The following is a 24,934-nucleotide window of genomic DNA, read 5'->3' on the forward strand; positions in this document are numbered from 1 at the left end:
GACGTCTTAAAAGAATAGCACATTTATTAGATATCCAAAATGAAAAAATACACATTCCACAGTTCTTTTTTTCTTTTTTTTTTAATATGCCAGGTTTAACTGCCACTGTATCACAAAACTGTGCACTGTAACACATTATCATTACTGTATGTCATTAAATACACACACACAATTACAACAATGCTATTTTAAAAACCTGAAATATGACATCATCTTACAACACAAAAACTTTATTGTTGTTAGTATTTGTCATTTTCTTCTTTGGGGGTGGGGAGGTCTACTTTTCAAACTTAAATCCAAAGTTTAACAATAAACATGTTTTTATTTGACAGTTGAAGGACATAATTTCAACTAGATGCACAGATGTTATGAAAACATCCACCCTGCAATCCAAAATTAAAATATAACAAGTTTGTTACCTAGCATTTGAGACAGTGACATATTTATAAACCTGATGGCAAAATTACAGTAGGTGCACCTGCATATCTAATCAGATCGAAAATCCGTGCTGTATCAAAAAATCTTTTTTTACAAAGATAATAATTCTCAGTGTCAGGAGAGGTATTCATTTAATAAATTCATTAGTACGGTTTTAGTTTGCAGTGGGGTACTGTGACAATAACAGAAAGGTGTTAATCCTTTCTCTCCTATATTGCAAAGTAAGGTAAATACCAGTTCTAAACTGCTCCAAAATGAAAACAATGACAGTAATAATGTCAAATCAATGTAACTGTGTATTATATAATTTTAAAAGGCATACCTTTTATTACAGCTCTTTGTATTGGATCATCATCATTTTTCTTTCATTTTTCCACAATCAAGTAAACATGCGATTTACCAAACCAAAACACACGTTTGGAGCATCAAAATCCAAGATATCACACAACTAATCAGATTTATATATTTTTTCCCTCACATCACTACAAGCCCTTTACATGTGTCACATTTGTATTGCACCACAAGATTATATTGCATAGGATGTAAGCTGTAAAGCAGCTCCTCATTGCCCAGCCAGTAAGCACAACTCCCCCTAGTGGTGAGGGGTTTTATCACCGTGATCCACACAAGCTTAAAATGTTTACAAAAAAAAAACAACAACAAACATTTGTGCTTGTAGTCTGTAGGAATAAATCACACACGTCTTAGCACTCCTGGTTGTCGCTGCAAGTGGAGGTGACGCCAGCCTTGGACAGAAAGAGTTTCCCACTGGGACACACGCACACCTCAAAGAGACCCTCGGCATTTCCGGAAACTCCTCCTTGGCTCTGGGGCAGATTGGCCATGCGCACGGTCTCGGCGTCCAGCACCAACTGGACAGCAGAGGAGGGAAGACAGCCATAAAGAAGATTCATGAATCCGATCACTTTCACCACACATGTTGTGTGTTGTCCTTACCAATCCCACGCTGGACTGCAGGATAACGTCCATGTTGGAAGCTGCTTCAATGTTTCCAGCCAAGGCTTTTAAATGAACTCCCTTTGGAGCGTCCATAGTGAGCGAACGAGTGGGAGACTCCAACCTGAGGATGAAAAGAAAAACATTCCATTATCTTGGACGAGCAGCGTCCATCAATCATGGGCATGTTGGCTTGTTGGACTGACAAGATGTCGACGATGTGGACGGAATGCTCACCTCAGGTCTTTGAAGAGCTCCGACTTGAGAAGGGGAACCTCCACTGAATGTTGGAACAGAGCTCCTTCAGGACCTGAGAGTGGAGGAAAGAAACAACACAGATGGCACTGGTTTTCATACTTTTTATATATTTGATATTTAATACAGAGCAGCAATTTGCTCATCAAAGTAAAAAAAATAAATAAATATATATATATATATATATATATAAAACTAATGCTGTTTTAGTAATATATATATATAATTTATTATTATTATTATTATTTTTTTTATTTTATTTAACTCAATTTTGTGAATTATTAGCAATGACTAAAAGATGCAGCCATATTTCTATTAGTTTAACATTTGTTCCACCTTTATGTTAACAAGAGTACGAAAACTTAAAAATATTTTATTGTACATTTAAAACATAAAATTTGTGATTAATTGTGAGTTAACTATCGAAGTCATGTGATTATTTAGATTAAAAATGTTGCCTGACACCCCTAATATATATATATATATATATATGTATATATATATATAAATTAAAAATAATAATAATAATATATATATATATGTATGTATTAATATATATATATGTATTAATATATATATATATATATGTATATATATGTATTAATATATATATATATATATATATATATATATGTATGTATTAATATATATAGATATATATATATATATGTATATGTATTAGGGTTTTGCAACACTATTATTCAACCTGAGTTGCCTTGTCAGGCCTGCAGCAATGTGGGAAGTTGAGTGGAGATGACCTCCACTCAGTTTGCCTCAAGCGAACAAGCAGATGCGAGCAGGAGACAAATGAAGGGCGACAGCAGAGTCAATGAAAGAATCGCAACGCAGAGACAAAAGTGTTTCCTCGGGGTGCACAAGCTTTATTTGGACTACTGCGCCGTGTGCAAGTAAAGTGACCCCAGGCGTAATGCGGCTAGAGGCTGGCACATCCCTCAACATTAATCAGCCAACACAGCGTGTTAGGTCAGTAACGCAAATTTGTCAATCTACTCTTTTTGATGCCTGGTAGCTTGAGAGTTCTGCGCAGGATCTTAGCTTGTTTCCAGTATTGCACACTTCTGCATGGTGATGTCGGTATCTGCTGGAGCCATTCACCGAGCTCGTGCCCTAATTACTACCGACAGCACTATTGCGTTTACCCTTCATATTTTCTCTAATTATTCCTTCAATCCTTGCTATTTCTCTATTTTTCATGCGCCTTTTTCCGGATGCTGCTATTATTCGGTATTGTTATGTCTTTCACGACAAATTATATTTATCAACCACCACTTTGTCAGGCTATCATCTGTTGGTCAGTCTGGATCTTGATGTCCCACAGGATCTTGACCTGGTGGTTCTCAATCACCTTTGGTGGTGTCTGCACTTTGATTCTGGGATCTCTAGTCCATACACTAGTCCTGCTACATGGTTAGTCCTTTCCGGCCAAGTTTCTCTATGTCAGCAACTTCTTTAATTTGTCTGTGGATACTGTTTTTCCATGATCGTCCATCTGGCTCCTTCTCCTCAATGAGCTTTTAAAAAATATTTTTAACCTGAGGCATTCAGTAACCAGGCAGTGCACAGATTAGAGCTTCTGGTTTTAAAGTCTTGGCTGCTATATACACACACATAGAGAATGTTTTAATTTAATTTTGGGATGTTTTTTTTGTACCTGTGATGCGCAGTTTGTCTGGTCCAATCACAGCTTGTTTGCCATCTGCAGAGAACAGCATGTTGTCGTCGGTGGCGCTGATGAGCATGTTTGGAGTGTGTCCTTCAGCCTGTTTGGGACCTGCAATGGCATTCAAAATCAGTGGATAGTACTGTATGTATGTATATATATACAGGAAAATAAAAGAATAAGTACGTGATCATTGGGCCATAATGTTATCCATACAATGAAATATTAAATTAAAATCAAATATCCAACATTCTTTGTATTCAGGTCAGAAAAACAAACTCAAACAGCTCATTGTCTAATGAGCGCTACTTTTTAATGTGATTGTTATTTGTTATGATCAGTGACAAAATGCTCAAAAGAAGAATCACTGACTTTGCTATTGCTCTCATACATGAATGGGCGAGAAATGCATAAAGTCAATTTTGTAGTGTACATTTTACTCTTAAAAAGCATCTATTTGGTCTCACTCTAAACATAGTATAATTTGCACTTGGAATAGAGTAATAAATATTCAATTTTACTAAAAAGTATTTTTACTGTGTACGAGATAATTGGAATCTCATGACAAAAAATGAGTTAAAAAAAAAAATTCACTCAGAAATTCAAAGTAAGTTTTAGATATTTTTTTTGTACATTTGACTAATTTATTTTAAAAATATGTTTACACAAGGGTTGAAAAACAAACTGCTCTACCACATGAGCTATGCCACTCCTACTGTTTGACAACGGTACTGTCTCTTTCTCCCAACCTGAAGTTGTGTGAAGGCTTTACTTTTTCTTTTTTTTTATAAAAAAAAAGTAGTAAAATTTGGTCTAAATTTCTCCATGCAAAATTTACTTAGAATTAGAGTGAAAAATCTTTAATAGTTTTTTCACGGGATAGACAAATTCTCTTTTACACACAAAAAATACTTAAAGTAAAATTTTGCCCCAGGGCAGCTGTAGCTACTTAACCGCCAACACAGTGTGAATGTGTGAGTGCATGAATAATGTATCCATTCCATTATCAAGTGTCTTTGAGTGTCTAGAAAAGTGCTATATAAATCCGACGCATTATTATTATTATTATCGTTTTTACTCTATTTAGAGTGGGACCAAATAGACTCAGAGTCTATTAGAGTTACTAGAGTTAAATATACTCTTAACTTAAATAAAGTTGAGTTGAGTTTATTATTGGTGTGTTCTCTCTAGCTCAACTTCTTACCCACAGACATCCTCCCTGTGACGTCGCCATTTCCATCGCGGGCATTGAGGTAAACTTTTTCCGTATCCGAGTGTACAAGTAGTGGTGAATCCTGGAATGAAAGGAAGTTTGCATCCTAACTATAACAGAGAAAATAGATCATCTGGTAACCTGCGACACAAATCAACTTCTTCTACAAGCATCAAGAAAATAAAACTGAACATAAAAGGCAGCATTTAAAAGTGAGGATTCAAAGATAATGATGTCGATAATATTAGAAAAATTCTGGCATGAGCAAGAGAAGCCACGACATGTAAACAACTGCAGCAAAGTATTGCCATGTGCTGCTCGCAGGCGGGCCGTAAACCACGTTTGCACCGCAAACATCCTTGAGGTTCATCGGAAGCTCACTCACTGCAGGAGCACGCGCGCGGCGGGAGACTTTGGGAGCTTGGTCGCCATCCAAATTGCCTCGGAGCGCACGGAAAAGACGGTTTTCCAGAAAGCACACATTCCACCAATCGGGCTCGTGTTGGTTAAACACGGACGGAATAATGACAACTTTGCTGGACGGCTTAATTAGCAGGGAGGGAAAAGAGAGCAGAGAAAGTTCACATACTTCTCTGGAGTGGATCTCCTCGGCATAGAGGGGCATCAGGAACTCGGATTCGCCCTGGTCCAACGTCACGCCGTCCGAGTGGACTTGCAGGAGGCCCATTCCTTCCTGAGGTCACACGGAGTAAGCTCGCGAACAGACAGACATGAATCGACATTGTTCTCATACCGAGTTGAACCACATGACCCTGAAGATCCAAATGGTGAGGGCCAGGTTGACCACCAGGATGATGCTGAGCAGCAGGACAAACAGGTAGAGGCATCGCTTCCGCCAACCATAGATGCCGACCTTGTAGACGTGCTCGGGCACGGGCCTGGGCCCGCTGCTGCCCTCTGCGCTGCTCTCATACTGCTCGCCCACCATCTGCTATCTGATCACCACAATGACAAACGGGAAAAAAATGAGTGTTAACTCTCAACATATCTTTCTGGAGTGTGGAAGGAAGCCATAGTTCCATGAGAAAATGACCTAAGCATTGGGAGAATGTGCAAAGTCAAAACGGGCCCGAGCCCGGTTTTGAACCCCAAACCTGAGTGCTGTGAAGCTAAAGGGCTAAACATCATGCTGCACATAATTCTGCATTGTAAAAATGTTGCTATCGTGAGAGTAAATTCAAAATTTTTGCAAGAAACTAAAGTACAGAAGGCTCGAAAGCTTCTTTCGCTTCCTTTTCCTGGCCAAAAAAAATGCATGTTTACTGATGCCGATTTGGATTGACCACTTTTAATTTATTATGCAGAACCAGCTAACACACAAGCCAATCCACTACATTTCTTATACTTTCCTTTTTGCTATTAAAATTGTGCATTTATTGTCAATTAGCAATATAGATTATCCCCATTAATTTGCACTTTATTCTTGTAGGAATTTCTTTCAGTAGGTCATTACCAACATTGACAATGAATTTATTAATTTAATTTAATTATTTATATATATATATATATATATATATATATATATATATATATATATATATATATATAGCCATGAAATAGAGGGCTCAAAATGTTGAGATTTTCCCAATTTTTCCGTGATATTTTTCCCCCTGAAAACATTATAGGTTTAACAATACTTTTAGTATTATTTTTATATATATAATTTTGGGGGTTTGATTAAAAAGTAAATATAAACTTAAATGTGACGTAAATATGACTTCATTCTTCATGACTTTTTCCTCATAAAATGATGCCTTTGTTTTTGCAATAATATTATTTTATTTATTTATTTTCAATTTTATATCATACTTGTCATGGCAAGATTTCTTAATACTACAGTAATTTCTGGACTATAAGCCGCTTCTTTTTTCACTTGCATTCGACTCTGTGGCTAATACAAAGGTGCGGCTTATCCAACAGATCACAAGGGAGCGCGCTATAAAGGAAGCGCAAGAGCGTCAGGCACAGCAAAACAAACCAAGTGAGCCCATCCATATACAGTAGGAGAGACAGAATGAGACCGAGATAATTACAATTACGGAAAAGAAAGTAGCGGGAACCCGGTGCAGTAACATTAAAACAGGGCTGCGGCTTATATGTGTGACAAACTCGAGTATTCCCCAAATTTAGCCTGCACGGCTAATAGTCAGGTGCGCCTTATAGTCCAGAAATTACTGTAGTATTAAAAAATCTTGCCATGACAAGTATGATATAAAATTGCAAATAAAAAAATAAAATAATATTATTGCAAAAATAAAGGCATAATTTTATGAGGAAAAAGTCATGAAGAATGAAGTCATATTTACGTCACATTTAAGTTTATATTTATTTTTTAATCAAACCCCCAAAATTATATATATAAAAATAATAATAAAAAGTATTGTTAAACCTATAATGTTTTCAGGGGGGAAAATATGGAAAATCCAAACATTTTGAGCGCTCTATTTCATGAGTATATACATATATATATTTTTTAATTAATTAAATTAAATTAATAAATTCATTGTCAATGTTGGTAATGACCTACTGAAAGAAATTCCTGCAAGAATAAGGTGCAAATAAACGTGGATATTCTATCTTGCTAATTGACAATAAATGCACAATTTTAAGAGCAAAAAGGAAAGTATACGAAATGTAGTGGATTGGCTTGTGTGTTAGCTGGTTCTGCATAATAAATTAAAAGTGGTCAATCCAAATCGGCATCAGTAAACATGCATTTTTTTGGGCAGGAAAAGGAGGCGAAAGAAGCTTTCGAGCCTTCTGAATTGCATTAGTGTGCTCAGACACACCCAGCGCATATCTGACTCATTGTGCCAATGGAAAGCTTGACAGCTTTTCCAGCAATTTCACACTAAAAGAGGAAAATAAAATGGGCTTTATTAGAGAGCAGAGGCGGGCAGGCTCCGGAGCGTCATACAAAGCAAAGTGCACACAACAAGCTGACGCGAAGGCAGATGGAGGTCCAGATGCATCGGCGCAGCCTGGCCTCCAGTCAGCACACTGACAGCATCGCACGCTGTGACAACAACAAGCGGCCCCGGGGACACATTTACCTCCAACTCAAACCTATTGGAGCCAAGGACTGCACCAAAGCAAATTTCTTATTTTTTAACAATTCATCTGCATTAGGAAGCACAAATGTATGCGTATACGATAACTGTACACCCAAAAAAGAACACAACAATTACAAGAAGCCATAATTAGCCGCGAAAAAGAACTATTATGAGAATCACAAAAGCATAAAAATGAAATAAAATTGTATTCACCCTTAACTCATTCACTGCCATTGACGGCTATAGACGTCAAAAATTCATTTGAACTATTTATTTTAGTTTCAATTTTTTTTTCAACTTCTGTTAATTAATTAATCTTGAGTTTAAATAACTTAAGTAATCAAAAAAAAAAAATATCATTAAAGAATTAGGGGCGTCAGACGATTACATTTTTTATTTGTAATTAATCGCATGACTTCGCTAGTTAACTCATGATTAATCACAAATTTTATATCTGTTCTAAACGTACAATATATTTTTTTCTAGATTTTCATACTCTTGTTAACAAAAGTGGGGAAAAATTTGAAACTAATAGAAATAGTTCAAATGAATTTTTGACGTCTATAGACGTCAATGGCAGTGAATGAGTTAAAAAAATCATATTTTAAAGAAAAAAAACAGAAGAAAAATAATTCTTACAAAATTCTTGAAGAAAAGGTAATAATATTACAATCATAATAAAGCAAAAATGACTAAAGTTAGAATATTACATCTTCATAAGCAAAACAAATCAGAATACTATGAGAAAAATATCGCAGCTACTGAATTATTGAAGTGTCGATTTGTTTTGCAAAGGTTGAAATGATAAAATTCTAAAAGTGCACTTGAAGTTCCTTGGGAAAAGTTGGAACACTTAATATTAATTGGAACAATAAAAAAATAAGCTAATATAAGAATTAATAATTATTATATCTGGAAAATAACTATATAAATCAATCAGGGGAAAGATTTCAATCTAACAATTATATAAATTTTGTTGAATGCATCTAGTGCTATAAAAATTGTAAGATTATGAGAATAAATGTGATTTTAGGAGAAAATAGTCATTCTTGCATAAAAAAATTTTTTTTAGAAGAACCCCATCTTAATTGTAGCAAAAAATAAAATAATGTTATCATTTTAGAATCAAAATTTAATTCTAATTACTAAAAAAAAAAAGGCCTAATTCCATGAAAGTTTTAATATTGCAAGAATGTAGTTATGAAATGTATGATTAAGAGAACAAAGGAGTGATTCATCAGCTATCAAGTTTGTAATTTACTAGATAACAAAAAGTTATGATAAAAGCATCTTTTTATGAGCAAAGAAAGAAAGTTGTAATATCCCCTCCTTCGTTCATGTTTTTATTTCCATCTAAGAAACTCGGGGCGCTGAGTAGCGAACCGCCAGGCTTCCTGTTGGTCATTGTCATTTTTCATGTTTCTCGAACAGGTTGTGTCTGTGAAGACACATTTTTTTGTGTATGTTTACATATTTGGCCAATAAATCTGATTCTGATCAAATAACGAGAATAAAATTTTACATGAAAAAAAAAAATATATATATATATATACATACGTATATGTAATATTAAAGTTTGTTTAGATGTTTTGGCCAATCTTGCGTTTTGCGCGTTGAGTGCTTCTTCTTCATTAGTAGATCCAAAGTGGAAAACAAAAGTAGACACATAATTGTGTTCCAAGTTAATGATGCGGCTTACAGCTTTCAGGTCCACGTAAACGTGTTGATCAGTCCTAATGAAGTCGTTCATTATGATCTTAATGATGAACACGTTTCAAACACTCATCCAGTTCCTTCCACGCACACGCTCGCAACTTTTCCCTAGCAACCAAACAAAAAACAATCTGTGAGCTGCCCCGGCTGCCAGGAATGCTCAGTCTGAGACACACGAGCTGACGTTTTCAAGGAAAAACTTTTCCCTTAAGTGTATGCTTTTATTTTGAAGCCTGCCAGCCATGGAAGAGGAGTCGGATTGGGAGTCGTTGGCAGGAATTGTCAAAGTGGGATCCTGTTAACTCATTCACTGCCATTGACAGCTATAGACGTCAAAAAATCATTTGAACTATTTCTATTAGTTTAAACATTTTCCCACTTTTGGTAACAGGAATATAAAAACCTAGAAAAAAAAATATTCTACACTTTGAACAGATATAATATTTGTAATTAATCATGACTTAACTATTGAAGTCATGCGATTAATTACAATAAAAAAATATTAATCACCTGACGCGATAAAAATAAAATAAAACATTATTAAAAAAATAGGGGCGTCAGGCAACTAAATTTTTTAATTGTAATTAATTGCATGTATTTTTGGAGGTAGTACTGAGAGCCACTGGTCAATAAGGAAAGGATGAAAAAGAAAAAAAATTCTCAAAGTTGTGGGCTCTTTTTTTGTAGAAAAAACTTTCATTTTTATAACGTTATGATGTCATTTTCATAAATTGACAACTTTTTTCAATCTTGTAATATAACATCATTTGATCATTTTAAGTTTTGGTCTTCAGTCACAACTTTAAAATTTAGAACTTCATTTTTAGAAATTAATTTTATTCTTGTTATATTATGACTTTTCTTACTTAATATATATATATTTTTTAATGATTTTCTTCATGTAAAATGTCAACTTTATTGTCAGAACATTGACTTTGTCCTGTATGAGAATGTGAGTTTCTATATTGAAACTTTTTCCCGTACATAATTTTACTAAACCCAAACTAGTAACATTATGATTTTAATGTCCCACTCTTGAGATTTTTTTATTGACTTGTTGTTCCAACTTTATTCTTATCACCTTGCCTTTTCTTGAAAATATTTTTGTAACTTTACATTCGAAATTGTGACTTTCTTCACATAATGCCAACTTTTTCCCGTGTAACTTCAAGTAACAACTTATTTTTTCACAATTTAACAGCTAGCTTTCGTCACATAACCTAACGCAACGTTATGACGTTCTTTGTCTAATGCCTCAACTTTTCCCACACAAGTCTATAATTTCATTCATGTGACAACGCAACATTTTTCTTTAGATAGTGCGACTTTTGTAAAATTGCACATTTGTAGCAGTAACTTTACAACCAAATAATATGTAATATTGCCATACTTTATTCCTGTTGCCTTACAAGTTGTTCCTCCAAAAAATAGGCTATTCTTCATTCTTGCATCTTTTAACTTTTTTTTTTTCTCATCACATGACCATTTTATTTACATAATGTGACATCCTTATTCTTGCACCATTACCACTGCTCATGACATTGTCCTCATAATATTACAATGCCACATAGGATAAGGTTAGAACTTTGTCTTAATTTTTCCATTCTCCTTCATGTTTATCAACATTAAGCAAAAACTGGACTCAAACTCATGAAGTCCGAAGATAACGTAAGTCTATCCTTAAATCCCAACTAAAACAAAATGAAGAAGTCCTGAAAGGTTTTGGTCCAAACTTCCCGTCTGTCACTCTGCTGCTGGCTTACCTTCTATAAATAGAGGACTCTGTGCTGTATTGTATGCACATTTTAGAAAAGGCACCACACAAGACACGCACACATTTATACACACTCGAGTGGTTTGGCTCACGGGCACGTGAAATAATCAAATCAAACTAGAACTCACGCCGACACGGCGTTTCGTCAAGTTATTTTAGTATCGCTGCCCTTGTATGGTAACACAATGAACTCGTGTGCCATCAGAGCTGAGGTGTCAAAAAAAGAGGTCAAATGTCACAAAGTGACACACACGAGTTTGGAAAGGGAAAACAAGAGGAGTACTCACCGCGTTCGTGGCGAGGCTCGCTCGCTCGCTCGCTCTCTCTCGCCTTCTTTTCTGCCTAAGAGGAACTCGACGGGCAGCGGCGGAGCTCCTCGCACACGTCTGACAGCCGCTCAACAGCTGCGGCCCATAAAAGCACGTATGCGCCGCGCCTGACACCAGACGGCGCTCCCGCTGCCCGGCGGACCTACTCTGACTCTTACTCTCATACGCACCCGAATGTAGGAGAGAGGGAGAGCGAGAGAGGGAGGGAATGAGGGAGGGGGGGAGCATGGCTTGTTAACGCATTATTTCACTAAAATCAGCCGTCCACAACCTTTTTTCTGTTACTCATAAAAGACAGCCTTAAAAACAACTGAATTGAAATGTGATAAATTTGTTGATGTAGACAGGCCATAGCTCTGTCTAATAGAAAAGTAGTGATTTGCCGCCATCTTCAGCCGGCGCAACTGGTCGGTAACGCCAGTGATGTGTCTGTTCTAATGAGAGCTCACCAATGAAGGGATATTGTGATTTCCTAGAAAATTAAAATATTTGCAGAGATTTATTGAAATAAAATATTATTTACAGTTCCTTTATCTGAAATCATTATGATTGATGGGTTAGCTACTAGTCAGGACTAGTCAAGTTGTTGTTAGCTCCAATAAAGAGTTGTGGCGAATGTTTGTCTTGTGCAAGCCTAAAAATCACAGTGAACTTGCCTTATTGTAACTTCTGTAAAATTCGGAGTGCTGCTTCACAATTATCAATCTGTTCAAGACTAAATAAAGCAAATGCCATCAAAATTACTACTATGAAAGTTTTAATTGGTGATGTTAGTGGTGCTCTTTAAAGCAATAATTATTTGACCTTAAAAATCAACATGATTCTACATTGACATTTGTAACAAGAACAGCTTTAATTGTTGCTATGGCAACTCCCTGTCTGACTCGCTAATGCTAATCAGTGCGCTACTCGTGGCACTTTTATCACTCAAAAGAATGACTATTCATACAAAACGCTTCAGGAATGTATACAGAGAAGCATTTTATCATCCTACACTGCAAAAAAAAAAAAAAAAGAAGCTTTTATTGGAATAATTTGATCGTGACTTTTTTCTTTTACTCTCTAATGTGGCTACAACTTAACAGTGTATCAGAACGAGCGGAACCACACTGCCCCTAAGTGGCCAAATCGTGTACAACATGAACAGTGCTCCCAATAAAGGCACACACAAACAAGGGCAATACAGTATAAAACAATTGAAATAAAATTGATTTTGGGACATTTAAAATCTATTCTGAATCATACTAAATGAGAATTGCGATTCTTTATGAGAAGCGATTTTTTGACACACCCCTAATATATATACTACAAACAAAAACAAACGAGGTGTCACAAAACTCACGCCATATTGACTAATCCAGAAAGGCATCTAAAATGAGCGGACCTAAATGTTTCATTGTTAAAATGAGAATGTAACGGGGCCGTCAATGCTACCATTCGTTGTCCATGTCAGGCGGTTGGCTGAACAGCAGCTAGAGGTGACATTCCCAGACAGATTCCATCTATCAGTGAGTCTATGCTGCCTCCAGTGAACATCTGACAGAAGATAAGGCATTCGTTTAGTGATACTGCTTATCAATTTCTTATAGTGACTTGACTGCCGGTGGCTTTAAAGGAAAAATGCAGAGCATAAACGATGAAACTTTAAAGAGTTAGAAATGCTCCATCTTGAATTGAAAAGACAAGCCGATGTCTCCGTGTGCTTGGACGGCATCTCAGACTGATGCTTTTAACTTTTGTTCAAAGGTTGCGTAAGTGTAGCCTGCTTTGAAAAGTGGTCTTGAGTGCCTGAAATAAGCAAAAGGCATACAAGGGCAGGCAACATTCCGTTTGCAGGTCGGGTTTAACGTGCAATACCGTCATCGCTCACAATATCGTGGTTAACTTGCATATCAAACTTCAAAATACCAGCCACATACCAACTCAGTGGCCTTGTGGTAGAGTGTCCGCCCTGAGACTGGGAGGTTGTGGGTTCAATCCCCGGCCGGGTCATACCAAAGACTATAAAAATGGGACCAAGTGCCTCCCTGTTTGATACTCAGTATAAAGGGTTGGTATTGGGGGGTTAGATCACCATGTGATTCCCGAGCGCAATCACTGCTGCTCACCGCTCCCTCAGGAGATGGGTCAAATGCGGAGAACGAATTTCACCCCTACTTAGTAGGGTGTGACAATCAGTGGAAATGACCTTACCATTCCCTGTTGCTACTTTTCATATGGTGTATATTGCAGAGGTCTGAAAGTCGTAGCAGGACAGCATCACAAAGAAAGAAAAATTGACTGTGCACCGAGTTGCAAATTGTTATATTGGCACAGGAATGAGACACAAGAAGCATAATATTCTTGTTCGCATTATTGTAAGATGAATTTATGTATTGAAGAAAAAAAAAAAACAGTCAGGGATTTGTGTTTTACATTTTATTCAACTTCAATTAGAAAGAGCACATCAAAGAAAACAAACAGGAGAACCTGCAAGAGAGAACAACGGGGCAAATGAGAAAAGGTTTGAAAAAGAACAAGCGTGGGCATCCCAACCCCCCATTTTATTATTATTATTTTTTTTAAACCAATACCTGATTATGCTTTCTCTGCTGGTACCTCCTCATCTCCCCCCTTGGTGTTACGCGTGTAGATGAGCTGAGCTCTGTGCTTGGACACCAACTTGATCATGCCTGCAACAACATTTCAAGCGGTTGACTTCCACGCGGATGTATATTGTATGGCGAGCACGTGAGCAGCGACGTCCATTGGGTGATGTCAAATGCATCCCTGGCAGATGCGAGTGCAAAAAGCCTCCAGCAAAGTAGCGCGCATGCATATTTAAGACGTAGGACATGACCAATAAAGTGCTGTGGTAAAAGCTTGAAGTTTTGTTACAATATTGTGGGAAATGAGACCGTGAGCATTACACCTTGAATCCAATTTTTTTTTTTTTTACGACTTCTCGATAAAAAGACAAGGTAATCTTAATTGTACCAACATTGTTCTCAGCACTGAGGGGGGGTGCAAACTTCATTTGTGAACAAAAACCTCGGGAGAGCTCGATCCCCCATGATTTAACAAGGAAAGACATTTTGTCTCGGAGGACGTCCTACTGCGGAAACCGTCCACGCTGAAAGCTCATAAATTTCAACTCCATCCACAATTTGGAAGTTTATGTTTCACGCCGCACTAATTTTGGACAAACGTCATGTGTGACATCAGTGCACTCGCGAAACCTCATTTCAGTCAGCATCACACCGTTAGCTACATGGTCACCTTTTTTTTCCTCGGCAACATTACGGATGTTCGATTTTTCAGACTGATACCAGTATGAGTAGTGAACTCTTGAATTGTCACTTATACCACTGGTATTTCTAATATATATATATATTAAAAAAAAACTGAAAGATAATTTTTAATACCTACAAAATCCCAATATAGCATTTCCCCTTAAAATTTCCATCAAATTAACAGCAATTATCTATTCTTCTAATTTCCAGCTCCCCAGCAAACATTGTGGATTTTTGTTTTTTCATAAATAAAGGACTTTGATTTGGGTCTTCTCATCGGTATCAGGCATTTGAGTCCATCAGTTTGTGCCATTTGACAAAAAAAAAAAGTGAAGACCAAGCCTGTCATGTCCTCGTGCTTGCTCCAAATCATCACTTTTCAATAGACCCCGTAAAAAAAGGACATTTTTCAACCATTAATATTGCATCATCAACACTTTAGATTAGCCAATAATATGGAACAATAACAGCCACATGTGACCAAAAGTATAGATTTTTGAAAAAATATGAAATTTGCCAAAATTGTGATTTAGAAGATTTCAAGCATTTGGTTGCTTTATTTTTTCATTGCATTTTGTCTGCTTAAATGTTAAACAACAGACTACACATTTAAACAAGTTATTACATTAAGAAGTAATATGTTGGCGATGTACTTTGAATAATAAAATTTATGAAACATTTATTTGTAAAAGTAGAAAAGGTCAAAGTTGACCAGCATCAGTTATTGGATGCTTTCAAAATACTACTTCTAGATGGGCATCACTGCTCTTTTGTGTTTTTCAGTTTAGATTTTTATTTATTTATTTTTTTAAAGTGTTATGCTCACCTTTAGCGAGCAGTTCCTGCAGAGCATTCCTGGCCAGGGAGCCACGGATCTTCAGCCTCTCAGATACAACGGCAGGTGTGATGAGCTTGTAGTTGGGAACTTCTTTGTACAGTTTCTCATAGGTGGCCTTGTCGAAGAGGATCAGGTTGTTGAGCTTGTCCCTCACTTTTCCCTTGGACCACTTCTACTCAAACACACCAAAACATATCAAGCTGAGTGTCGCCAGAAAACAAACAAACATAACCTCACAATGAATCAATACCTTCTTCTTGGCTTTGCCTCCAGACTTGTTGACTGGGTCTTTGTCCTTCTTGGACTTCCCAGTGTCCTTTTTCTTGTCTGTCTTGGGAGGCTGAAAAGTTGGAAATGTTGGTCACAAACATGCCTGCAATGCTAATTGCAACTATCAGACCAATCAAAAGATGCGTACGGCAAGTTTAGTAGTAACGTGCAAAAACGCTACATCCGGTTGTAAAAAATGACCTAAAATGCAGCGTGAAATTTTGAGCATAATATCAAACCACTAGCCGATGCTAACGCAGACTAGAGCACATCAACAGCATGGCAAGGCCTTTTGGTGTCCCCGGGAGTTTTAATACGCTAAAATTGTACGGTTATCCAAGTGCTAAAACATTAATCAACCAATAACTAAACCAATTTGTCATCGACTCATGCGATCGAACCAGAGATTATTTGGTAGCTATCGTAGGGCTTCATCTTTCGCAAGGAGTATGAAAGCGTGGCGAAATTAGCACATAAGCTAACGGGCGTCTGCTAATTGTGTTTGAATGTTTGCTTCCACTTTACTGAAATGAAATTAAGTACACTTGTTTCACGGTATATTTCGACTGTTCATTCAACAGTGGACGCCAGAGAAACTCGTGAATTTGTTCACTTTTAACTCGTTTAAAGCCTCACAAAGCGTCCTCACCATGTTTCCTCGTCAAGATGTCGAAGCGAAAGGAAGTAAGCCCTTGCGAAAACCCCTTTGACAACCCGTATATGCGGAAGAGGAGTAGAGGATTGTGGGAATTTGAGTTTTCTCTCCATGATAACGTTTTCTTTTGAAGTTCAATGAATCTGCATAATTAAACAATAATAATTATCTGTACAAACAAGCACGTATCTAAGAATGACCAAACTAAACGGTGGGAAAATAAAATGTAAAACAATAACAAAATTTTAAAGTCCAAAAGTCCCCCCACCCTACCCAGTGTTATCGTCACGTGACCGCTGCTGTCAAATGCCGAAGACGTCGCAAAAATGGTGATCTTCAGTGTGTATGTAGTCAACAAGGCTGGAGGTTTAATTTACCAGTATGACAGCTATGTGCCGAGAGCGGAGGCCGAAAAGACGTTTAGTTACCCATTAGATCTGGTGCTCAAGCATCACGATGAGAAAGTGGTCGTGTCGTTTGGGCAGAGGGACGGAATCAAAGGTAATGTCTCAGACGTTAGCATTTACTAGCATTCATGTTAGCTCAGTCAGATTATTTGCGAATAGAAATATAGTCCAATAAATTTGTAAATGTCGCGTTAAATATTATTGTCTACGTTCCAGAGTTAGCTATATGCTACTGTTATACTTCACTGAATAATATCCTGGCGTAATAATACACTGGTCTTGCGTTATGTTACTAAAAATGGCAAAACTGAAGTTATTACACTCATAGACAAAAGCATTGTTTATTTGTCAAAATGGCTGTCTAGTAAGTTTAATTCCGTATTTTTGTTTTTCTCCTAGTGGGCCATGCAGTGCTCTCCATCAATGGGATCGATGTGATGGGAAAGAGTACAGCAGATGGGAAGGACATTCTGGAATACTTGAAAGATCCTTCTAATTATCCAGTTTCAATTCGATTTGGACGGGCCCGACTCAGCTCCAATGAGAAACTGATGCTGGCGTCTATGTTCCATTCGTAAGTCACACGCTCATAATGTCTTTCTCTACATTAATAATCGTCTCACTTTTGTGTGTCCTTTTGTTTCTTCCAGGTTGTTTGCTATTGGATCACAGCTGTCTCCAGAGGTTGGAAGTTCTGGGATTGAGATGTTGGAAACAGACGTGTTCAAACTCCACTGCTTCCAGACTCTTACAGGTGGTGCATTAAATTATTCTATCACATAAAAAAAAAACACACACAAAACTGAACTTTTATGTCCTCTCAGGAATAAAATTCATAGTTCTGGCAGACCCACGGCAAGCCGGCATTGATGCTCTTCTTAGGAAAATATATGAAATCTATGCAGATTTTGCTCTAAAGAATCCATTCTACTCTCTGGAGATGCCTATCAGGTACACAGTTCACCTTTAACCTTTCACTCCAATACAACCTGGAATATTGAATTAATTTGACCCATAGTCCTGTTTGGTCACATGTATTGATGATTCAATTTTGTATTTGCAGGTGTGAGCTATTTGATCAGAACTTAAAAAGTGCACTGGAGATTGCGGAGAAGGCTGGTAACTTTGGAGCAGGATCATGAAGCAGAAAAGAATCAAACATTCAAACATGAGTTTTTTTTTTGGTTGGTTTATAAATTGTGGTTGTTAGCCGAGTCCCGTTGAGGATGCAATGATTAACTACACTGTACATACATCTTGTTTTGTAAATACTATTAAACTCAAATAATATTTCAAGTGTCACACTTGTTTGTAAGATAGCTCATAAAAACTGTGAAAATGGCTATTATTATTCAAGTCTTTTTTTGGGGGGGGGGGGCGGGGGTTGAATATTAACTCATTTACTGCCATTGACGGCTATAGATGTAAAAAATTCATTTGAACTATTTCTATTAGTTTAACATTTTTTTCTACTTTTGTTAACAAGACTTAGGGAAAAAATATTATACATTTAGACCAGATATAACATTTGTGATTAATCGTGAATTAACTATTGAAGTCATGTGATTAATTACAATTAAAAAAAATAATTGCCTGACACCCTAATTTTTAATAATCTTATCTCTTTTTTTTTTTTAATAATATTTTTTTTTCAAAAAAGAAAAGATTATTAAAAATTTGGTCGTCAGGCGATTAAAAGTTTTAATTGTAATTAATCGCATGACTTCAATAGTTAACTCATGATTAATCACACATTTTATATCCATTCTAAATGTACAATAAAAACTTTTTTTCTAGGTTTTCATACTCTCTAATAGAAATAGTTCAAATTAATTTTTGACGTCTAAAGCCGTCAGTGGCAGTGAATGAGTTAAGAGTAGTTTCTCATAATAATTAGCTGCTTGAGGAGAAACTTCTCTGGTTGAACCTCCAAAGCTGAACATAAATGTAAGCAAAATGTTACTTACACATTGCCTGTTCAGTAAACGACAGTTTGAAGGGAAAACAAGTAATTGGAAATGAGAACAAGGAGCTGATTTTTTGACTTGGGGCTTCCGCTGCATTTCATTCGTTCCCTTGATAAATCACCGATGCAGCGTTGACAGAGTGTAGCAGCTTTTTGAGAAAAGAATGTCGAAACTTCTTTGTGCTTCATTTTACATGCTGAAAATAATGAGTATAAAAATGTGTTTAAAAAAAAAACTGGATAATACAATAAGGGCTTCACATACAGTAGATCTTCTTGTGAAAAATTAAGACTTCTTAGACTTCTTGGAAACTTGACCCATCTTGGTGCAAATGTTACGCAGCAGGAAGAAGCACACAGCCGTGACGCCGCAGGCAATCTCGGCAACCCAGAAGGCCGTTTCCCAGTTGTGGTGTTTGGCGATGGTGCTGAATGGAAGCCCAGAGAGGAAGCCACCAACTGAGGAAAAAAAAAAATCTTACTTCATTATCTTTAGCTTTTTAAGACAAAATACTAAAGTTCAGTTGCGAAGCGTTAACAAATTCCATATTGCAAAGCACATCCACTTACTGTTCGCCATGAGGGCCACAATAGCATGTGACGTCCCACAATAGTTGGACGGAGCGCTCTCATTGGCTATCACACCAAACAAGGCAATTGGCCCGTAGGAGGAGAAACCAAAAGCGGCACCCAAAAAGAGGATCCATACCTTTTAATTGCACACAGTAGACATTAACACCAATGAGTTCGCTCGTGATCTCACGCAAAAATCTTCACGTTGCGTCATCCATTACCTTCGGGCTGTCCGGGGTGACCGTGACTCTAAACAGATACATGGACACGAACATTCCTGCCATCATAAGGATCAGGACAAAGTGGCGAGGATTGCCATAGATTTTCATACCTTGCTGTATAGAGCAGATAGATTCATATCTCATATCCACTCATATTGAAGACGAATAAAATCAGCAAAAAACTATATATGTGCAGAACAAAACACAAATAATGGAACAGAGGTGATTGAAAAATGTTTTGGCCTGTGTGTGGATTGCTAACTCACTTTGGCCACAGCTTTGTCAGACAAAAAACCTGCTGCCAGGCTGCCTAAAAGACCGCCCAACTCCAGGGCGCTCATGTATGAGCTACCTATGAAGAAGAAAGCAGTGAATCAACACAGACAACAACAATAAGAGTGAAAATGCAGTACTTCTATCACCTTAACCCTGGAGAACCCACGGGGTCAAATTTGGCCCCTATAAATTCTGCTACTCAAATAACAAAGACTTTTTTTTTTTTTAACAAATTTAACTTCAAAAGTCCAGAGTGCCACTTCTGACCCCTGCATGGGGCCATCTAGTGGATGAATATTGCATTTACATGAGCCATTTACAGGTGACAAGATGGCTGACAACATGCTGTTTTGTTGCACTGGAAATCAATCCAAACAAAACCATCTTCTCAGCAAACCATCAGATGGTAAAATTGTGGTTTTTTATGTTAATCTATTTCATATCATGTTGCAGAATGCCTTGGAGTATGTTTTATATATATATTTTGATAAATTAGCAACTCTGAGCTAGTTAAAAAAAAGGGTTAAAATTGAAAAAACATATATTTTGGTGTTCAGTGAATTTATAGCAGTCATTTAATGTATAATTCATAATTTTCCAAAGAAGAAAAGGGTTCTTGGGTACTCCAGGGTTCAAATCTGCTCTTCAATGCAATAGTGTCCTTATTTAACTCAGCGTCATTATTGCATACCCATTAGCGTGGACTGTCCCTTGTCCTGAATGAGAAACAGCTGTCCCCAGTCAGTGCAGGCTGTCTTCACCCCAAACACCACCAGATAGGACACGGAAAGGAGCCACAGGTAAGGTGAGAGTAGGAACTGGGACAGGGTGCTCTCATCACTGGAAGACCCTGAAAGTGTCAAGTAGATGTAAGAGGTGGAAAATGATGCAAGGAACAGAATTTCGACCAAACACGGGAGTTTCACATGAGGGGGCACGCAGGGTACAAAGTCCACAGAATGGTTGACCTTTAGTCACGAGAGGCACATTGAGTGCAACAACAGTCACGAATAAACTGAGGGCTCTACTGTTGACTTTAATCAACATTTACTGGAAAGTTGTCCGTAATGTTCGAGGTGTCCACAGCCGTCAAGATGTCACGCGAGATTTCAGCTCAGTGTTCCAAAAGGGTTCATTTCACAAGAGTGTTGTTTTCTCGTGAACTTTTTTGTGATGTCATCATCAAAGAAGGATATCAGTGATGGCCAAGAGGAAAATTGTGACAATGACCTTGGATTGCTACGACAAACGTTTTGCTTCAGGTATCATTCAGACAGATGTGAGGCCATCAGCGTTTGACGGTTTAAGCTAGCGGTTTTTTGAAGGCTAGCCAATTGAAATTGGTGGAGCGTTGGGGAATTTTTCTGTCCCACGCCAGTTTGAAAAGATTTATGGCCCTCACATTGCTCCAAAATGTAGTACACAGAGGTGGGAATCTTTGAATGTCTCACGATTTGATTCCGATTTTTGGGCGTGCGATTCGATTCATAATTGATTTTCAATTAAGAACAATTTTTGATTCACAATGATTTGATTCACAATGATTTTTGCTTCAGTTTATAGATGTTCAAGGAATCGTAATGATCTACTCCAGTCTGACTCGCTAATGCTAATTAGTGCGCTACTCGCGGCACTTTTATCACTCAAAAGAATGGCTCCACGCTGAAAACATTTTTTTTTATTGGAATAACTTGATCATGACTTTTCCCTTCTACTCTCTAATGTGGCTACAACTTTACAGTTTATTAAACCGCATGGAACCACACTGCCCCTCAGTGGCCAAACCGGGTACAACATGAACAGCGCTCCAAATAAAGGCACACACAGACAAATGCAAGACAGTATAAAATAATTCAAATAAAATCAATTTTGGGACATTTAAAATGTATTCTGAATCGTACTAAATGAGAATCACGATTCTTATGAGAATTGATTTTTGGGCACACCCCTAGTGCTACAATTGAAAACAGGATCTGATCTTTGTACTACCACCAATGATGCAAACACGGAACTCCTAGAGCAGGCATTCACGCAAAGCCAGGGAAAGTCTATTCAAAGAGCTGCATTACAACTCAGCTGCAACAAAAGCTTGATTCCGGGGATGCTTCAGAAAGTGATAAAGCTTCATCTGTACCAACTTCAGGTTGTTTGACCTCAGAATGCCCGGTTTGTGTGAAGCAAATGTTTCCGAGTCACCATACTCACCTCCTTTACTCTTCTTGGCCGCTACTTCAATATTAGGCAGCCCCACATCCTTGGGTTCGTTCTTGATGACCAACAGGCAGACAAAGGACAGCACCATACAGATCAGTCCGGACACGGACAGGATAGTCCTCCAGCTGTAACTCTGGGCCAGCACTGTGGCGATAATAGGGCCCAAGCTGCCCGCCAGATTCATGCTGCATGACAGGATTGCCCACCATGTTCCGAACTGAGAGGGCTCGAACCACTATGAGGAAACATGAAACGATGGCATTGTCATTCCTGTGATGGACACACTGGATGAAACCATTAGTGTAGGACCTGTTCACACTCTGTTAGAGATTTACCGGTAATTTGCATATTTAAACAAACAAAAAAAATCGCACAAACATCAAATCCATTTAATGCTTCAGATCTTAACGACCGAATTTAATGAGAAATGCACACTACAAAAAACAGCTTTTAGAATAATGTCGTTGAAGATTTATTAATTGATTTGACTTATTTTTCAACCTTAATTTAACCCTGGAGAACCCACAGGGTCAAATTTGGCCCCTATAAATTCTGCTACTCAAATAACAAAGACCTTTTTTAAAAAAAAAAATGTTTTATTTTTTTTTACAAATTTAACTTGAAAAGTCCAGAGTGCCACTTCTGACCCCTGCATGGGGCCATCTAGTGGATGAATATTGCACTTACATGAGCCAGAGTGGTGGTGACAAGATGGCTGACAACATGCTGTTTTGTTGAGCTGGAAATCAATCCAAACAAAACCATCTTCTCAGCAAACCATCAGATAGTAAAATTGTGTTTTTTTTTTGTTAATCTCTTTCATATCATGTTGCAGAATGCCTAGGAGTATGTTATATATATATATTTTGATAAATAAGCAACTCTGAGCTAGTTTAAAAAAAAAGGTTAAAATTGAAAAAACATATATTTTAGTGTTCAGTGAACTTATAGCAGTCATTTAATGTATAATTCATAATTTTCCAAAGAAGAAAAGGGTTCTTGGGTTCTCCAGGGTTAAATGCAGGTGTTGAGATTTACATGATCAAAATACAAAGGAAAAAACGTTGACGTTGCTGTGTGGCACTGCACTGCATCGGAGCGATTTCTAAAAATTAATGTACCTTTATGCTGCAATTGGTGAATACAAAAGAAGGAAATATAAAAGGTCTACAATCTACGATGCTGCAGTAATGTAAAGGTGCCGTACTCGTGCGGCCGCGCTACCTTACGCAGCACCCTGCCACAGGGAGGCCAGCCGAGACCCTGGCCCAAGCCGTTGAGGAACCACAGGGCAGAGAAGACGGCCACGGTGGATGACCAGGAGAAGATCACGTTGATGCCTCCCACCGCAAACAAGCCAACGGAGAAGAGCCAGCGAGCGCTGATCTGGTCCGAAAGCACTCCACTGATGAACTTACTGATAGCGTAGGCCAAAGACTGACTACTGGTTATCATGCCTGAGCAAAGCAGAACACACAAACAACACGAGGTTGTGAAACGCAAACGTAGCATGATGGTTCGAAATATATAAGCATAAATCAAATGTGACACGATCAAGCATACCCAGATCATCCTTGTCCAGTTCAATTTCCTGCATCAGCGAAGGCATCACAAAAGAGAATGTCTTTCTGTTAAAGTAGTAAAGTGTGTAGCCAACAAACATGGCCAAAAATATAGTGCCCCGATAGTATCCATAACTTGCTCTACCCATGGCTGCAGATGTAAAAAAGCAAAAAAAAAGATATATATTTGAAAAGAGAATTCAGAGAGGAGATCAGCAGACGGTGCCTGCCGGTGAACTTTGCTTCAGGATCCACAGTGTAGCAGCAGTTGATGCTTACAACTAAGGGACTGTTTGTATGTAATCTGCACAGGTTAATGGTCAACTTCCAAACACCACAAATGATTTAATCTGGCCTCTTGGTTAGTATTACAAACCGAGTGTGTTGTTTTGTTATGAGAATATAATCCCGAAAAAATGATTGGCACTATTTTGCAAAAATATCCTCATTTAACAATGACCTTGTTATGTGTTGTCGCTGTTTGCTCAACTGATGTGAGGCAACCCTTGGACTAATGCAGTTAATAATTTACTAACATTTAATTTTGTTTTTGTTCTTTATGGTACCATAAATCAATTTGTTTTAAATCAAACTGTTGTATTAAATGTTTTTTTTTTTGCCGTTTTGTTTCTAAATTGAATGTTGACGTTTTGAATGAACTACCGTTGCATTAACGTTTCCGCAGCACGTGAGGCGTGAGAGCCAATCTGCGCCGTCTATTTGTCGACACTCACCGAGGCGTGTTTGCAATTGGGCAACTTTACGCACAGAATACAGCCGAGTAAACATTTTTTTTTCGTAACGTAAAACAACACATGCATTTTAACGTAACTTCTACATTGAACAACACGATGTTAGTAATTCATAGCGCCCGGTAACGTTTGCTGGCTTGCACCAGGTTACAATATTATAACAGCGAGTCGATGCGGACGACGGACGCTTTTTTTAAACCAATGATATTATGTGCATGAATAACGCCATAAGATTATGCTTTTATTTCTATCCTTCAGTTTACTCATCCATCCGTTTTCACGTTTGCTGCCTGGGCGCGGCTTCAGATTTTTCTTCCTCGTTTTTCAATATAAAGGGAGGTCCAACTAGCGCTCTAGTGCACTAGCGTCCCCTATGGATTATGTGTTGAAGCACGACACAAGACAAAAACTACTAAAAACTGTATATTACTTACCATTTGAAATGTTTTTGGCTCCAAGTTTTTTTTTTATGGGAAAAAATAACCTAATATACA

General features: G+C 37.6%; 4 protein-coding genes across 4 annotated transcripts; 1 reads left to right on the forward strand and 3 right to left on the reverse strand.

Annotated features, from left to right (window-relative positions):
* Positions 1 to 74: 74 nt before the first annotated feature.
* On the reverse strand, positions 75 to 11,581 carry sgcg (sarcoglycan, gamma). Its single transcript, XM_077566032.1, has 8 exons — positions 11,393 to 11,581; positions 5,299 to 5,500; positions 5,134 to 5,238; positions 4,536 to 4,626; positions 3,323 to 3,442; positions 1,633 to 1,705; positions 1,396 to 1,519; positions 75 to 1,310 (listed from the first exon to the last, which is right to left on the reverse strand). The coding sequence occupies exons 2-8, from the start codon at positions 5,491 to 5,493 to the stop codon at positions 1,143 to 1,145; spliced, it is 876 nt and encodes a 291-aa protein (XP_077422158.1). The 5' UTR covers positions 5,494 to 5,500; positions 11,393 to 11,581; the 3' UTR covers positions 75 to 1,142.
* Positions 11,582 to 13,837: 2,256 nt separating this feature from the next.
* Positions 13,838 to 16,558, reverse strand: rps25 (ribosomal protein S25). The gene is made up of 5 exons (XM_077564991.1): positions 16,464 to 16,558; positions 15,795 to 15,884; positions 15,533 to 15,716; positions 14,008 to 14,106; positions 13,838 to 13,903 (listed from the first exon to the last, which is right to left on the reverse strand). Exons 1-4 carry the CDS (start codon positions 16,464 to 16,466, stop codon positions 14,012 to 14,014), a joined length of 372 nt encoding a protein of 123 aa, XP_077421117.1. The 5' UTR covers positions 16,467 to 16,558; the 3' UTR covers positions 13,838 to 13,903; positions 14,008 to 14,011.
* Positions 16,559 to 16,783: 225 nt separating this feature from the next.
* Positions 16,784 to 18,221, forward strand: trappc4 (trafficking protein particle complex subunit 4). The gene is made up of 5 exons (XM_077566675.1): positions 16,784 to 16,970; positions 17,276 to 17,450; positions 17,527 to 17,630; positions 17,701 to 17,827; positions 17,940 to 18,221. Exons 1-5 carry the CDS (start codon positions 16,796 to 16,798, stop codon positions 18,016 to 18,018), a joined length of 660 nt encoding a protein of 219 aa, XP_077422801.1. The 5' UTR covers positions 16,784 to 16,795; the 3' UTR covers positions 18,019 to 18,221.
* Positions 18,046 to 24,747, reverse strand: slc37a4a (solute carrier family 37 member 4a). The gene is made up of 8 exons (XM_077566674.1): positions 23,690 to 24,747; positions 23,351 to 23,583; positions 22,118 to 22,361; positions 20,604 to 20,762; positions 19,903 to 19,988; positions 19,637 to 19,750; positions 19,413 to 19,551; positions 18,046 to 19,301 (listed from the first exon to the last, which is right to left on the reverse strand). The coding sequence occupies exons 1-8, from the start codon at positions 23,835 to 23,837 to the stop codon at positions 19,129 to 19,131; spliced, it is 1,296 nt and encodes a 431-aa protein (XP_077422800.1). The 5' UTR covers positions 23,838 to 24,747; the 3' UTR covers positions 18,046 to 19,128.
* Between the last annotated feature and the right edge of the window lie 187 nt (positions 24,748 to 24,934).

The sequence above is a fragment of the Vanacampus margaritifer genome, chromosome 5 (assembly GCF_051991255.1).
Source record: "Vanacampus margaritifer isolate UIUO_Vmar chromosome 5, RoL_Vmar_1.0, whole genome shotgun sequence".
Classification (NCBI taxonomy): domain Eukaryota; kingdom Metazoa; phylum Chordata; class Actinopteri; order Syngnathiformes; family Syngnathidae; genus Vanacampus; species Vanacampus margaritifer.